This window comes from Lithobates pipiens, unplaced genomic scaffold, assembly GCF_037356315.1.
Source record: "Lithobates pipiens isolate NorthernLeopardFrog02 unplaced genomic scaffold, aLitPip1_a1.2 Scaffold_3, whole genome shotgun sequence".
Classification (NCBI taxonomy): domain Eukaryota; kingdom Metazoa; phylum Chordata; class Amphibia; order Anura; family Ranidae; genus Lithobates; species Lithobates pipiens.
In genome coordinates this window covers 192,610,747-192,628,360 of record NW_027507790.1, presented here as the reverse complement: position 1 = coordinate 192,628,360, position 17,614 = coordinate 192,610,747, and the positions used below count along the sequence as shown (strand labels likewise).

General features: G+C 40.0%; 1 protein-coding gene across 6 annotated transcripts in view; it reads right to left on the bottom strand.

Annotated features, from left to right (window-relative positions):
• MAST4 (microtubule associated serine/threonine kinase family member 4) overlaps nt 1–17,614 on the bottom strand; it is an 831,319-nt gene that overhangs the window by 143,887 nt on the left and 669,818 nt on the right. For all 6 annotated transcript variants that reach the window (XM_077462654.1, XM_077462655.1, XM_077462658.1 and 3 more), the window contains one exon: nt 2,425–2,494. In XM_077462654.1, coding sequence (XP_077318780.1) covers nt 2,425–2,494 — 70 coding nt within the window. The remainder of the gene's footprint in view (nt 1–2,424; nt 2,495–17,614) is intronic.

The window sequence follows — 17,614 nt, the reverse complement described above, 5'->3', positions numbered from 1 at the left end:
GCACTTATCTTTGTCGAAGTTGTTTTGGCAAAGTTTAATCTTTCTAATTTTATAATGGGCTTTTCAAGTACTTACTAAAGTAAATGACTTGGAGCATTAGGCTGATTTTTGTAAGCGTTGCGCCCAATCTGTGCGTTATCTCCCAAGGAATTAGCAATCAATCAATACTGAATGTACACAGGAGATAAAAATGCTTGCTGCTGCATGCAAAGCTTTTCAAACATGTAAAATCTCTGCAGCTGGTTTACAATGTTTTCCTTTTCTAAAAACGAATAATCCTTTTACTTAAAGCAATTAAAAAAAATCCATCTTTCACATCCTGTTGAAATAGATGAAATACTTGTAAAATTTAGTAAATCTAGAGTTTATGAACACCTAACCATCTTTTTTTCATCTCTCATTCAAAAGTCCATAAGCATTAAAGAACATCTAATGCAGTAGTCTCCAAACTGTGGCCCCTGGGCTAGTTGCAGACCTTTGCTTGCCTTCATCCGGACTTCGGAGCACCATTCCTCCCACTGATATCACACTAGGGCACTATTCCTTTCACCTCACTGATAGGGCACAATGCCTTCCACTTCACCAGCAATGGGACGCCATTCTTCTCACAAATACCAATGATGAGGCTCTATACCTCCTCCTACTGACCACAGGCATTATGCAATTCTTTTTACTACCACTGACCACCAAGCCTAAGACATTGTCTACTCCTACTGATGCTGAGGCACTTTCTAACACCAATAGCCAGAGACCAGCCCTCCTAAAGAGTAAAGGACAGTAAACTGGCCCTTTGTTTAGAAAGTTTGGAGACCCCTGATCTAAAACAAAAACTTTTTGTATTTGCTTTTTTCTGCTATGTACAGTATTGCTCATTAGGAAGACTTCCCTTTACTTCTTGTCCTGTAGACTCAACAGAAAGTGAGAGGATGTCTCTCTCTAATATTAAAGCAGAGTTCCACCCAAAAGTGGAGCTTCCGCTCATTTGTCTCCTCCCCCCCTCTGGTGCCACATTTAGCATCTTTCGGGGGGGGAGGGGGGAGGGGGGAGTGCCACAGCCACGGCTTTTGATGTCACTGCTCGGCTCCCTCCTCCTCCCCATGTTGCAGGTCCAGTAGGAGAGAGGAGAGGAGCCTCGTGCATGCGCAGTAGGTTTCCTGGCATGAAGCTGCAAGGCTACACTGCCGGGTTCCCTTACCCGCAATGGAGGCGGCAGCACCCAACAGCTGATGGAAACATCAGTTGCGGTGCTGACATCGCTGGACTCCAGAACAGGCAAGTGTCCTATTAGTAAAAGCCAGCAGCTGAAGTGTAGCTGCTGGCTTTTAATGTTTGCAGCAGTGGGCGGACCGCCCCTTTAAGGAAAGTCCCCTCCTAAGCAGTTGCTATAGAAACAAGGGTCCCCACTTGAAGATTTCCCTTCTATTCATTTTCTGGTGGTGGTGCTGAATATTGGAATTACTCTCACCTCCTGACAACATTAGCAATCAGGACTTATAGAGAAGACACCTCAATAGACAGCAAAAAAAAGTCTAATTGTGGTTCTTGCTACCCCTATCCAAATCTTAAAAAATAATATGTACCTCCCACTACATCTTTGGCAGCTATACCAACCTCTATTCTTTTTGAATAGATGTTCCACAATATTTTGGCACACATCTGTGGGAAATTGTGGCAATTCACCAAAAACAGCATTTCTGAAGTCAGGCACTGATGTTGGAAGAGAAGACTTGGTTTTACAGTCAGCAAATTCATCCCACAAGTATTGAACAGGGTTGTGGTCAGGGCTCTGAGCAGGCCACTCACGTTCATCCACACCAAAGTGGTCAAACCATATCTTCACAGACCTGGCTTTGTACACAATGGCACAGTCATGTAGAACAGAAAAGGACACAAGGTTGAAAGCACACAATTGTCTGAAATGTGCTCTACTGTAACAATGCCAGAACCCTTTAGTAGAAACAATTAAACTCAATAATTTGGAGGGGTGTCCACATACTTTTGATCATAAAGGCACATGTATTGGTCAGGTGTCCACAAACTTTTGGCCATATAATGTATGTCCTTTCCATTACATCTTATTTTGACTCTCCTACTTGGCTCTATGTAGAAATTAAAAAGGTAGTTTCTGCTACAATAATAGCGTTCATAGCAATAAAACTGTATAACAGCCATAAGAACACATAGGCCTGTCAGGATTTTGACATGATAGTAAATAAAAAAAACAGAATGACAGGGTGTTTATTTAAAAGCAACACCTACTGCGAGCATATGTACAATAAACTCTTCATGCAAATTAATAATCATGAATAATGTGTCCTTTCCTCACTACCAAGCATTAGAAAGTAATTAGACAAGATTAGGATGCTAATTAGGAGCTATTGGAAGAAAAATTGTGCCCTGTATACTTGGGGACTGTATTACTACCTTCGTGCAAATGAAAAATGAGCCGAGGCGCTGGGGGAGAAGTTCCTTGGGCTGTCTTGTGGGCTGTTCCCTATAGGGAGACAAGAAGAAAAATGAAGACGTGTTAATATAAACAACTATATACTGTACATGCAAATATATACACACACCAATGGCAGTGTGAAAAAAAGAATGTGCAAATTCTGTGTAAATGGTGTTCTTTCTGAATATACCAATATCATGGTCAAAGTATTAACCTCTCAGCCAGTGTGCTGCCTGTTTTTTTATATCTCCTAAATTTAAAGTACAGTACAGTCCGAACAAACATCATTGTAATAATAAATGCAGTTAAAAGTCACATCACTGATGAATAAAACCTGCTAAAAAAAGTATTTTATCCTAAAGCGGAACTACATTGCATCTGAGCACCACAAACCACAAAACCCTATTTCATTAATTTTTTTTCATTTTCAAAACAAACTTATCCATCCGTCCACATCTCCTTGCTTTATTTTGCTAAGAAATCACTCTCTAGCATTTCCGGCAGTGGCCATCTTCATTAAGTTTAGATGATACATGTATCATTTACTTCCTGACATCCATCATGATTAGCTGAGAAAACCCTTCCTCCCCCCAGAGGACTCCTGGGATGTATGACATCATTTGCCTAAGCCTAGAAACCAGGGAGTAACTGAAAAAAATAAAAAGTCTCCTTCCAGAATGCACGGTCAATCATGATGGGGGTGTGATCTGTGATCTCAAAGCCTGACTATGGAACAGCAGCCTCACTATGCATCTGCACAGAGTCCTGTTTCTGGTTGTGAATGCACATATCTGTCAACACTACTACGGCACTTGCAGCTATGGATAGCATTGACAGAAGGCAAGAACGGGGGCTGGATGGTGAAAACTGGCAGAATAACCCTGTATTATAAATATATACACACACACACACACACACAGTAGCTATTGATTGTATAAAGGAGAAAGTAATTGAACTAATGCATTTGTTATTTTACTAAACATTCAGTGCAATAATACTGTTCATCTTTTGCCACCACTGCCAACTACCATTTGCACTAGTTACATTTTCATCAGCACCCATTCCTTACTTCATCGCACATTAATACATAGTTCAGCTAGTTTAAATTGCATGTCTATTCTTCTTTATAGAGTGGAGGCAAGTCATTGGTGAGCCTGCAATCCAGAGAAGCCATACATGGCCTTCTTCATTAACAGATGAAACAGCAAGGAAAATGTTAAAGTGTATCAGGCAAGTAAGCCGTTAATCATACTGATTGCTGTGGTTAAGGCATTGCACACACCTAATCTGTGTTCACATTTCCCTGTTATATTATCTATTAGTTTACTTAAATAAGGCCTTTTATGGGAAATTGGGGGAGCTGCCTCATGTATGACTGTTGAGAAAAGTATAGGCTGTGGTGAATTTTGTTGCAAAATTAACTCCAGTGATACTTTATGCAGAAGTCAGAGATCAAAAAAGAATGCGTCCATTTAATTTAAAATGTAGTCAATAGGAAATTTCAAAAGATCTCATAAGCCTTTGTTGATAAATCATTTCCTTTACAAAATAATTAAATAACTAATAAATATAAGGAGTATGAGAGAGAGAAAATAACATTTTAAGAAACTGTTCCATAGTATTCCTTTAGATGCACATCATACTGAACTACACAACATGCTCTGCATACTGAACTATGCAACTCTTTGCTGTTTATTCAGGGGATGAAACCACTATTACCACCACCAAGTATACTGTACCAAGGGATGTCCTGAGGGGTGCAGTTGTGGATCATATTATGGTTGATTATTCATCTTTGGTATTTCTTGCATACTGAGAATAATATTTTGGTAATTCCCCCTGTTATGATATATTATCTTGACTTACAGTCATTGTGGCATCACTAGATGGTTCTTACGTTAAACCATAAGCGCACCTGTCCCTAGAACATTGATCTAGTTGTGACCCGTGGATAGGGCATTGGTGCTCCCCTTTCTCCCTTGATCTATAGGGATGGTCAAAGCATTAACCCAGTAGACCTTTGATGACCGTGGCCTCCTGTACTTTATGCTTACTAAACTCTTTCTCAAGAAGAAAGAGTTCTCATCTGTTCTCCTGAAGAGGCGGCACTTGATTCCAGTTAACATGTTGAGTTAGGGGCCAATCCATCCCCAGTTGGATCTGTCATGAATGCTACTATTCCTATATTAAGTATTTCTACTGCTTACGTTGATATTGATTAATACATTGGGAGTGTGACATACCCTTTGGGTGAGGTTAATCTATCTTTGAATGCGAAAGTGATCTGGTTCTGGAATATTAATGTGCTATAATTTTTACTTTTTATACAGAATACTTTTTATATCTATTATATAAAAATATGTTTTTAATATATCACTGTGTAGGTGCCTTAAAAGTCAATTTGGATACTTTGTTTCTTTCAATTTCTCTAGAACTAGAATGTTTTATACCAAAAGTCCCTATGTATTTTCTTGATATGTTGAACTACAGAACTCTGCCTATCCCTATCCACATGCATACACACATTTACTGTATTTTTAGCAAAAGAATGATGCTGCCCACAAACTGAAGAGATGGAGCTCTTGGGAGATGTAGTTCTGGAAGTGTACCTACAGGAACCGAACACTTAGCAGTTGCCACTGCAAGACTTAAAAATGAAGACGTCCTAAAAACATTCCTGTCCTAGGTTGACAACACTTCTCCATCATATACACAGTATAGTAAATGCGCACTATAATCTTATAAAAGGATGCATCTCACTGGCAGAATCACCAGATTAGAATAAAGTAAAAAATCCCCCAGAAAAAACCTAGTACAGCTATTATATCTAAGAAGTGGTAATATATTTTGTTCTTTAAATACATTCTAGAACTTTTCAAATTCTTATGTTACAAATGCAGCACAAACCCCCTGTGAAAGACATCAATGCCATTCTAAGGGTATCATGTACCAAATCCCCGAAGATTCCTTGGAGAAATATGATTATCAAGGGATTTTAACAAAAACATTCAGCGGTGGCATGTATGTGGCATCATATGAAGTACACAGAGCCCTGTAAATTGAAGAATGATTCTGTAATCTGTTCAGCCTTCATATTACCACTGAAACCAGAACAAAGGACAAATCCTTACAAACCCAGATGATAAAATGCACTACAATTAAATTAGGCTACAATTAAATTGCTTCAACTACCACTCTTTTAAAGGGTGTCCCCTTCTTGGGCATCCATTTTCTTATACAGGTGTGCTTTGGGCAGATTTCTATGGATAAACCGATGCAGGAGCTTTAATATATTCCCAGTTTGCTTTGACTGAATTTACTGCAGTTAACAGCTTAATATAAAAGAGATTAGGTGGATATCCAGGCATGGTTATGAGAGATCCCTAAATACTGAGCTGTGCTTTGCTCAGGATAATTTCAAAGTAGAAAGTTGATGCTGAACTCCAAACGGCTAAATACAGAATTGAAATACCTTCACAGGGACTGCTATACCCCGCTTGTAATTCAGTGCAGACACCCATGTGATACAGAGTCCTAAATGTTTAACTGCAGAGCAAGGCCTGGACTTCTCTTGACTATATTTTGAATCATTTAGGAGCACATTTTTGAAGATTAACCACTTCACGCGCAGGCCAATTTTGACATTTCTCTCCTACATGTAAAATTCATAATGTTTTTGCTCGAGAATTACATAGAACCCCCAAACATTATATATATTTTTTTTTAGCAAAGACCCTAGAGAATACAATGGCAGTAGTTGCAACTTTTTATCTCGCATGGTATTTGCGTAGCAATTTTTAAACAAGTTTTTTTCATAAAAAAAAAAAACAGTAAAGTTAGACAATTTTTTTTTGCATAATGTGAAAGATGAAGATATGCCGAGTAAATAGATACCCAACATGTCATGTTTCAAAATTGCACGCGCTCGTGGAATGGCGCCAAACCTTGGTATTTAAAAATCCCCATAGGCGACGCTTGAATTTTTTTTACTGGTTACATGTTTTGCGTTACAGAGGAGGTCTAGGGCTAGAATTATTGCTCTCGCTCTAACGTTCGCGGCGATACCTCACGTGTGGTTTGCACTGTTTTCAAATGTGGGCGGGACTTACGTATGCGTTTCACTTCTGCGTACGAACTCACGGGGACAGGTGTGCTTTAAAAAAAAATTTTATTGTTCATTTTACTTTTTTTTTTTTTTAGTTTGACACTTTAAAAAAAAATATATATATATATATATATTTGATTACTTTTATTCCTATTATAGGGAATGTAAACATCCCTTGTAATAGGAATATGGCATGATCGGACCTATTTATAGTGAGATATGGGGTCAACAAGAATAAAAAAAATAAAAAAACATGACCACGGCTTCCCTGCCGAGGCGGCGCAGTTATTTGAATGCAGAGGCCGGGCGTTACGTCATAACATCGCGGCCGGCCTCCGAACGATCATAGAGGCTCTATGAAATCTCTATAATCATTATCCGGGGTCGGTGGATCCTGTGTCCAACTCACCGATGGAAGCGGTGAGTCAGTAGAAGCACCGGAGGGCGGCGGGAGGGGGGACGTCCCCTCCCGCCGCCCGTAAGAATTAACAAGTGGCCGAATAGCTGCTATGATCATCCTTATGGTGCAGGGAATCGCCGGCTGAAAATGCAGATATCTGAATGATGTCTGTAGCCTCAGGCATCATTCAGATATAAACCCGGAAAGTCAAGGCCGTCCCAGGACGTCCACCCGGCGCGAAGTGGTTAAAAAGATTATAGGGAAATTTTTTTTATTATTTATTAAGTATACTTAATAAAGTGTTTACATAACAAGGGTGACATTTATTTCTCTCCCTTTTGCCCAACGTCTACATAGAATCTGTATAAATGTGACATATCTATGACATACACCAATCAGACATAACTTTATGAACACTGACAGGCTAGTAGACATAGACGGCGTCCGAAAATTTGTTTAGTTTCCTTTTTTTTTTAATTGTAATTCATGTCCGAAATTCATTTCGGATTCGTACGAAATGCGAATTTTCGTTGGGTTCGTAAACTTTTCGTTAAAATAGCGAAAGTTTGTTAGGATGAATTTATCATTATGAGGGGCATCCACCATCCCTGTGCTGACTTCCTGGGTTTTTAACCTTTAGTTTTGTTAACTTTCATAAAAATAATGAATGTTCGTTATGATGAATTTATCATTAGGAGGGGTTCTCACCATCCCTGTGCTGTGCTGACTTCCTAGGTTTTTTACTTTTAGGTTCGTTAACTTTTCGTAATGATTACGAATTTTCGTTATGATTACAATTATTAATAATTTATTAATAATTATTAATAATTTATTAATAATTTCGTATTTCATACAGAATTCGTATGCATAAAAATTTGTATTTTGGATTCGTATGAATTTCCGGAAATTCGTACAAAAACTAATCGCACATGTCTACAGGCTAGTGAATGATATTACTGGCATCTGAAAGTTGGTGGTATATAGTAGACAGCAAGTAAACATACAGTCCATGAAGTTGATGTTTTGAAAGCAGAGAAAATGGGCATAGCAGTTTGTTAGTTTATTGTGTATGGGGCTACGTAGCCACAGAGTGGTCAGGGTGCCCATATGCTGAGCCTTCTTCGCAGTCATAAGTGCCTACAATGGGCATGTCCACATTGGAACTGCACAACAGGGCAATAGAAGAAGATGACCTGGTCTGACGATTCACAATTTCATTTACATCATGTGGGTGGCCAGATGCATGTGTGTCACTTACCTGGGGAAGGGATGGCACCAAGATGCAGTATGCAAAGAAGGCAAGCCGGCGGAGGAAGTGCGATGCTTTGGGCAATGTTTTGCTGGAAAAACCTTGAGTCTTGCCATTCATGTGGATGTTACTTGACACACCTACCTAAACAAGTACACCCTTTCATTGAAACTGTATTCCCTGATGGCAGTGGACTCTTTCAGCAGGATAATGTGCCCTGCCACACTGAAAGAATGGTTCAAGAATAGTTTGAGGAACACAACAAGTTACATGACTTAAAGGATCTTCTGATGGTTTTGTGCCAGATAACACAGAATACCCTTAGAGGTCTAGTGGAGTCTACGTTTCAACAGATCAGGGCTATTTTGGAGGCAAAAGGGAGACCTACTCAATATTAAGCGAGTCGTCATAAAGCTATGACTGATAGATGTATATACATGTTTATTCTGTATACATGAAGCAGGCAGTGAATGCACTCAATGGTACTTACAACAAGAATCATTTTCCAACATGATTTAACCACTTGAGATCCGCGCTATAGCCGAATGACGGCTACAGCGCGGACCTCCTTTGCCGGGACTACGTCTATTGACGTCGTCCCGTGCACGAGCGGCCTGCGCGCCCCCTGAGGGGCGCGCGCGGCGCGCTCTGTGATCGGCGAGTCTATGAGACTCGCCTGATCACTGATCCGAGCAAGGGGTCGATCCCGACCCCTTATCACGTGATCAGCTGTCAGCCAATGACCCAGTCCCGATCACGGCCAGCCCTGCCACCTGCCCCCTGCCAGTGCCACCTTAATAAAACATAAGTGCCCCCCCGTCAGTGCCACCCAGAAGTGCCCACAGTGCCACCCAGCAGTGCCCATAATGCCACCCAGCAGTGCCCACAGTGCCACCCAGCAGTGCCCACAATCTGCCTCAACGGTGCTGCACCCCAGTGCCACATATCCGTGCCCATCAGTGTCCTCTACCAGTGCCCAGCAGTGCCGCCCATCAGTGCCCAGCAGTGCCACCTATCAGAGCCACCTATCAGTGCCACCTATCAGTGCCCATCAGTCCCATCTATCAGTGGTACCTATCAGTGCCCCTTAGTGCCACCCATCCGTGCCGCCTTATCTGTGCCTATTAGTGCCGCCTTAACTATGCCTATCAGTGCCCACCAGTGCAGCCTATCAGTGCCGCCTCATCAGCGCACTTCAATGAAGGAGAAAAATGACCCGTTTGCAAAATTTTATAACAAACTATTAAACATGATTTTTTATTTTTTTTGCATCTTTTTTTGTTTGTTTAGCAAAAAATAAAACTCCCAGCTGTAATTAAATACCACCAAAAGAAAGCTCTATTTGTGGGAAAAAATGATAAAAATTTCATTTGGGTACAGTGTTGTATGCCCGCGCAATTGTCATTCAAAGTGCATCAGCGCTGAAAGCTGAAAATTGGTCTGGGACTGAGGGGGGTTTAAGTGCCCAGTAAGCAAGTGGTTAATCACTTTCAATGTTTCAAATTGTCTTGAGAAAGGCAGGCTGTGCCCTGCCAAAACGTTGACACTGCTTAAACTACATTGGAAAGTTCCTCCTGTTGTAAGTCCTGTTAGTTGAACCTACTACAGTGTACATGACAACTCCATCAGACTGTAATTATACTTTTTGGTAATTACTTCCTTAGTTTACAATAATTTCAATAAAAGTTCTATAATTTTAGTTAAAGTGGTAGTAAACCACAGATGGTTAAAAAAAATTAAAATCCCTTCAAGGCAATGGCATAATGGGCTGCGCATCGCATACTAGCCCATTATGAGAAACTTCCTCTAGAACGAAGACCTCCAGCACCGCAATGTCACCGCTGAGAGGGCTGACATCATCCCTCTGTCTTCCTTCTGGGTTTTGCGGCCTTTATCTACATGAGTGGCCAGGGAGAGATAACGTCACTGCCGCGCATGCACCTGGGAGCCGCAGTTTACGGCAGGGGCTCTGAAGGTCCAGCACTGTAAGCCGAACCTTCAGAGCGCATACATCGTTGATATTATCGGCTGAATGCACTCTGAATATTTCCTAAGCTGTGCAAGTTTAGGAGACATTGACAGTACCTACTGGTAAACCTTATTATAGGCTTAACTATGGGTACAAGTGGTGTAACAAAGCTTACTACCACTTTAGCTTATTGTGTAAAAATGGTTTCTACTTTTTCCCTTCAAAATCATCTATCATCTCTCCTTCACCTTCATCATAGACTCCATGTTGGCCCAATATTTAAAAATTTATGCACATGTCCTTTATACTTTTGTCACAAGTGTCAAAAACATATTTGCAGAATTTACAAGATATGACCCATTGGATTCACTTTCCCATGGATACTAAAAAACTATAAGTTAACAAAATAACCCATTATACAAAGGACAAAGCTCAAATAGCGTTTTAACGTGATCATAAAGGCAAATTGTCTAAATTAAATTTAGATGAAGTCACCATTTAGTCTTTCTTTCATAAACAGCTGAACCAAACAGATCAAAGAATTCAATACAGTAATATTGTTATTTCCTAGCTAACAGCTAAATCCTATTCAAACCTAATACTATTTCATAATATTACAACCATTTATCTGCAGAGCATTAAAACGTATTAGAGTTTATTATGTGTAGAGTAAGAAGAATGAATGCCTTTGATATGAAGAACTAGATGATAAAACACTTCCAGCATAATGTCTCTAGTATATCCATACTACAAATACATAAATGGACTGTCAAAAGACCTTCACATCATATTCATTGCATGTCAATCAGTCTGGCCACCTTTGTATGTGACCACATGGACAATAATGGTTATTGCAATCTGTCTTATTGCTTTTCCTTTTTTGTTGCAAAGAACATTTATAAAAGGGATTAACATTTTGTGTTGATAAAGTGGAAATATAGATGATATAGTATGGTGTCAATTTGTTTATAAAAAGGCTGGACAGCGTCTCTTAAAAGAGTAGTGCTGTTCCAGTTCTCCTACACGGAGGCCACACTCCAGCTGTGGGTGCCAATCTCTCTCTGCGTCTTGTCTTCACCCACAGACACAAACAAGCAAACTAATGGAGCCACACTCCAAGCATCAGCTTTATCAGAACAAGCAGAGAGTATATTCTGCTTACAGCTTTCCTCTGATGCTTTCCCTCCTTGGTGGGACTTCCCTGAAGACCATTACTTTGCTTATTTGGACAGTGCCTACCTCCATTAGTCTATGACTGACGCATAGCTCATGCAGATTCAGAGCAAAGAAAATCTTCATAAGACCATGATAACTGAAATTCAATTCCTAATTCAGAACCATTAAGCAATAAGATATAGGCAATGTTAAAGTAATAGTCTCCATGCATACTAGTGGATTTTTAAGCTAACAGCTACTTTGAGTGGGTTTTTTTCTGCTCCTTTAAGCGAAGTGTTTTATCCTATGCGGCCATGCACATTATTGTAGGCTAGACGTGTTTTTCAAGCTGCAGCTTCTAGGAGCAAAAAAAAAAGCCTAACTTTTTTTGCATTTTAAGAAGCGATTTGCCCACAGAAAAAAAAGCTCACAGCTCCTAAAAACTGTTAACCGCTGCCAAGCACCGGTTTTCAGAGTCATCTGTTGCTATATCGCTCCTAAATACTTTTGAAAACACTTCTAAACATTGCAAAAACACTGGCAAAAAATGCTAAATCTTAGTGGGGGTTTTTTTTTTGCGGTTTTTGCACATCTAGTGTGCATGGAACCTAACCCTTTTTTTCCCATGGATAAGGGGTTAAGGACAATGTTATGCAATGCGGCCAATTCAGGCTAGTATGTTCTAGAGTACATGCTGACACGCACATACCACCTTTGGATATCAGTGGAATTCTTTTTTTTTTTTCCCATCTAGCATTACTATGGTAAAACTAGTAATAAATAATTACCAAAAGTATGTTTATAAAAACACATTAGATATGAGCCTGACATTAAAAAAAAAAGTCCGACACATGACCTTCATCTGCCACCGTACTCCTGTCTGGATTCATCCACCCATCTGTAAGTGAATTCCTGGGTGACTGTGAAATGAAAAGTGATGCCAGTGAATTCCCTGCCCATATGTGCAGCGCTCACTTATTACTTAAATCCTGCTGTTTCCAGGGAGTTCTTGGCCGCTGTACGTTGCACGATAATGTCGATATACTGCAGAGATTATAGCTGGTACTTCTGCCCTGCTAAAGGAATACTAAGTAGCGGGCAGGCAGAAGATAGGTAATTAACTCATCTTTCCTGGGGGAAAAGATGCAAAATGGATAGGTAATCAGCATACGAAACTGGCTCTTCCCCCAACTGCCCCACACAGGGTGCCTCATTTGGGAAGTTGTTATTGGTAAGAAATGTATATCCTGATTAATTAAATGCTTGCATTGTTTAGTAATTAGCCGTGTGAAGTAGTATGTCTTCGCTTTAGAGGAGAAAGGAATGCAAATCTTTCAGAGAAGACATATGTTGAACTCACTCTTTAAATTATTAATGCACTTTTAATAGCCGTCTACACTAAAAAACAGGAACGCGTGATGAGCCGAATGGATATTAGCACCAAGGGATTACAAGGATTAATTATAATTGATATTGGGAACTGCTGACAGGGAAGAAGGTGGTAATTCAAAATAATCAGAAAGAGCCAATCATATCTCAAATGTTGCGATGATCAGACACATAAATGCATCACATAGCGGGACACTACTTTATTTGATTATAATGTTCTCTTCCTCTATAGATGGGAAACAAATATGAATTGGCAACATCTTCAACTACTAAGGAGTTGAACCTCAATCCTATATTGAATTTCCCATAAACATTGATAACTTAAAGTAAACCTGTGCTTTACTCATAGGACAGCATGTTGCTCCCTCCCATGTGACACTATAACTGACTTGGGATTGGCCACTCCAACACACAGTGCTGTCAAATGAGGGCAAAATGGGACTAGGGGCTTACACAAGGCATCCTTTGCTAATTTGCAACTAAACTGAGCAACAGGTGAGCAAAAGCAAGGTGGGACTGGCATTAAAGTTGACCTGCTGTGGCCTGCAAAAAGCAATAGAAAAATGTAATCTACCTCAAGTTGTTTGTCTCTGGCTTCAATGCTTCAAGTCACTGACCCAGAAAAAGCATGCAGGCAGTAATGCTGAACTGAACATCAGTGATTCAAAGCTGAACTCAAAGTTACCCTTGCAGGGTGCCCAACAACTGCATTGCAAGGATAAATGTTAATTTTATTGGTTTTATTTCTTGTTTTCCTGGCAGCTAGCAAGCTCGTCTCCGATGTTCCAGGTTGTATGCAGAACTTACCATGTAAGGTCCTAATAGATGGCGTCAATTCAACAGAACCACCCAGTTGACAAAAGTTAATTTAAGAAATCAGCAGCTAAGCAGAAGGCGAACAGTAACTATTGTTTTCAGGCAGCCGGGAGTGCTGTGGTTGCTTGATTACAATAGCCAGCAGTGGAGATTCTTTGGTGCACACCATTAGCGTGGATGGGGGAATCAACTGATTTTTTTTTTTCTCATTTAGCCTGTGGGCTAAACAAGAGAAAATTGAGCCATGTATACTGGCATTTATAATGCATGGCTGTTGGCTCTGCATTGTATGTGATGACATGACTGAGAATGCATGTGAAGGAAGATGCTTCATGAAACTGTTCCCACATAGAGGAGGAACTCTAAGGTAGGTAAAACTTTTTTTTTAATTGCAGACAAAACTACAAACTGACTTATTTGAATTAAAAGGGGGAGCGCATTGTTTTTAATGAGTCAAATAACAGACTTGCAGTAAAGCTCCACCTTTGTGTAGCACTGCAATGAAAAGAAGCAGAGCCTACATATCTAATGAGAAATATGGCTACCAACTTATACATAGAAACAGGACCAGTACTGATAATATTTATTTAACACACAATAATAATGTTTTTTGAGTATACTCCCAGTGAAACCTAAGGAGGAGGAGGAGGAAAAACCACAAATAGCCTCCATTTTTTTCCTAATCATCTGCAGGCTGCAAATTACCCATCAAAGGTGCTATGAAAGCTTGCTAGAATTTCCACTACAGTTAGACATCCATGGTAGTATTCTAAATGATGTGTAAGGATATACTAAAATGATCTTTGCAGCATTACTTCAATTCTATGACAGGGTCATCTATTTGGCACCCATTTTAGATGAATGCCGGAGACTTAACTGATATATCTAAGAAGAAATATTATTTTGTCATCATCTTATGATTCACATGATATCAATGGGAATTTTCAGAAGCACCAGGAAGGTGCCAGCTTTATCTTGTGAAATGTATAGTAAAAACGATGTACGATTATGTAATCAAGTGATTATTATTTGATAATTGGTTGACTATGATTACATAATCATCTGCAATGGCCAATGATATATGGCTTGTTGATTATCTTAATTACAGAGTACAAGAAAACTATGGGGTCATTTCACTTATGCCCCATACACACAGTCGGATTTTCCGATGGAAAATGTGCGATCGGATCATGTTGTCAAAAAATCCGTTTTTGTATGGGCTCCATCTGACTTTTTTCCGTCGGTTTTTCCAACGCACAGATTTTGAGAGCAGGATCTAAAAGTTTCTGACAACAAAATCCAATTGTTTAAATTTAGATCGTGTGTAGACAATTCCGATGGACAAAGTGCCAAGTATGCTCAGAATAAACTAAGAGATGAAAACTATTGGCCTTTTTATAGTCCCATCGTACGTGTTATACGTCACCGTGTTCTGAACGATCGGATTTTCCATCAACTTTGTGCGACCGTGTGTATGCAAGATAAGTTTGGGCCAACGTCCGTCGGAAAAAATCCGATGGATTTTGTTGTCGGAATGTCCGACCGTGTGTGGGGGGCATAAGAGTTAAATAACGCTGAAAAAAATGCCAAAAAATAACAAATGCAGAAACAACTGTGCAAATGTTCAAATCACCAAGAATTGTTAAATACTGTAACTACTGCGGTAAAGTTTTGATAACGTGGCAACTACCGCATATTTTCATGCTGCAACTTATAGCAACTTTTAGCATTGAGCTGGTCGCAAACGAGTGGGCTGGGAAGCCAGCCACCATGTTCTTAGCAACAGATGAATAAAATATGCCGATGATAAAAAATAACAAAAAACCAACAAAAAGAAAACCAGCGTGGGTCACCCCCCCCCCCCCCCCCAATCCATACCAGACCCTTATCTGAGCATGCAGCCCAGCAGGCCGGGAAAGGAAGTGGAACCCCCAGCCTTCTTGATTTGGAGCTACTCACAGGCTCGTTACTGTTTTTGCTACATCCCTATTTAGTAAAAAGCTACTACGTGTGATTTTTATTCATTGCTACAGCAGTACCTTCCTCCCAACTTGATTTGCAAACAAACAGTAAAGCTTTTAAACCAAGGTCAAGCCGGTAAAGTTTATGAATTTTGATATTTCTCAACAATCACAACAATAAAGAAATAATCACACTGCAGTTTTCTTTTGAGTATTTTTTTATGCAATTTGTTTGCCAATATTGGCAGGTAAGAATGACGTTTTACGATAGATATATAGAACAATTTTAACACAAATTACTTAGTTGTCAGAAACAGGAATCAGTTTTTGTCTGCAGTGTAGATTACTGCAATAAAAACCCCTGCTGCACAGACTATAAAAACACATTTATCACTTGTCACTACTAATAATAAATGAAGTTAAAGGTTTACAGGTCAAATGTCTTGTGTAATTAAAAGTGTTATTTGATATAAAAGAAAAAAAAAGTAATAGATACGGGCTGGTATGAAAACTGGTAAAGTTAAAGGGATTGTAAAGTATTTTTTTTTTTTTTTAAATAACAAACATGTAATACTTCCCTCCACTGTGCAGCTCGTTTTGCACAGTGTGGCCCCGAACCTGCTCTTCTGGGGTCCCTCGGCGGCTGTCTCTGCTTCTTCCCGCAGGTACTTCTCCTATTCATGCGAGCTCCCTCACATGGTGAGAAGCACCTGCGGGCGCGCTCCCGTGATACAGCTGGCGGCTATAGCTGCTCACTGTATCACACGGCCCCGCCCCCCGACGCGATGTGATTGACAGCAGCGTGAGCCAATGGCTGTGCTGCCTTCAATCCATCCACTCCAGCCAATCAGCAGCCAGGCTGAGTGGCGAAGAGGACTGCGGGGGCAAGTGCGGGACTTTGGAGGGGTGAGGTAAGTAAAAAGGGGGAGACTGAGGGCGCCGGCACTTTGAGATGTTTTTTCACCTTAATGCATAGAATGCATTAAGGTGAAAAAACATTTACCTTTACAACCCCTTTAAATAAGTGAAGTTGCAACAAAACATACAAAGGAAAAAACCTACTTCCATACCATCCAATACATCCACTATGAAACCCATTGGCTAGCACCATCTAGTGCTTAATTTCCCCCACTCCCAAGGTAGGGGGAGACGCTCACTTCACCATCTCAGCGATTTAGTTTCCAATGCATCAGTACAAACCACAAAGCTTGCACATTGCCCTGTTGGGTGCAGGTTGACTGCTTATGCAAATGGTAAAAAAATGAATTTGCATAGAAACTTTAGGGGCTCTGAGGTGTAAAATGTAGTAAATAAATGGTGTGATATATTGCGGTGTCTGATAACCAGTTTTAGGTTATAAGGGAGAGTTTCTAACTAATAATAATAAAATGCACCTAAGCTCATCAGTCCTCAGATGTGATGGTTGAATTCTTGAATTTGTTTTTTTTTTCTAGCCTTTTCCTTTTACTTTCACAAGGTGCAATATCTATAAAAGAGAATAATTATCAACCCAAGAAAGGAAACATGTTAGAACTATAGTAAACTACCCCTTTACTCATCTCCACAACATAGGGGGCATGCCCTGTAATAACATTTCAATGAAGCATTGTCAGTTCAATATATGAAAATAGTGATTTCGGACAGCATGAACATCATAATTTCTGTATTGTGTAGATCTAACAAATACTTTCATTAAGCTGGTCATAGATGGCTTGAATTCGGTTGGCTCAGCAGGGATGCAAACATTTCGATCAACCACTTTCTTTTTCCAACGGGATTGTTGTAATCTTGATCAGCCAGTACTTTCCATTTGAATTCAGCTGCCGATCAGTGTATTCTGACAGCGGGGAGGATTCGTTCATCCACTGCACTTGTGTGGATGGGGGAATATCTTAATTTTTTTTTTTTATCAGCCTACTGATTAAAAAAACGATCTAGCCCAGTGACTGGTTAGCAGCGCTAGGGTTGTTGGTTCAAATCCCAACCATGGTGCTACCTGCACAGAGTTTGCATGCTTTCCTTGTGCCTGCGTGGGTTTCTTCCAGGTACTCCCACATTCCAAAGACATGCTGGTAGGTTAATTGCCTCCTGTCAAAATTGGCCCGAATATATGTATGTATGAAT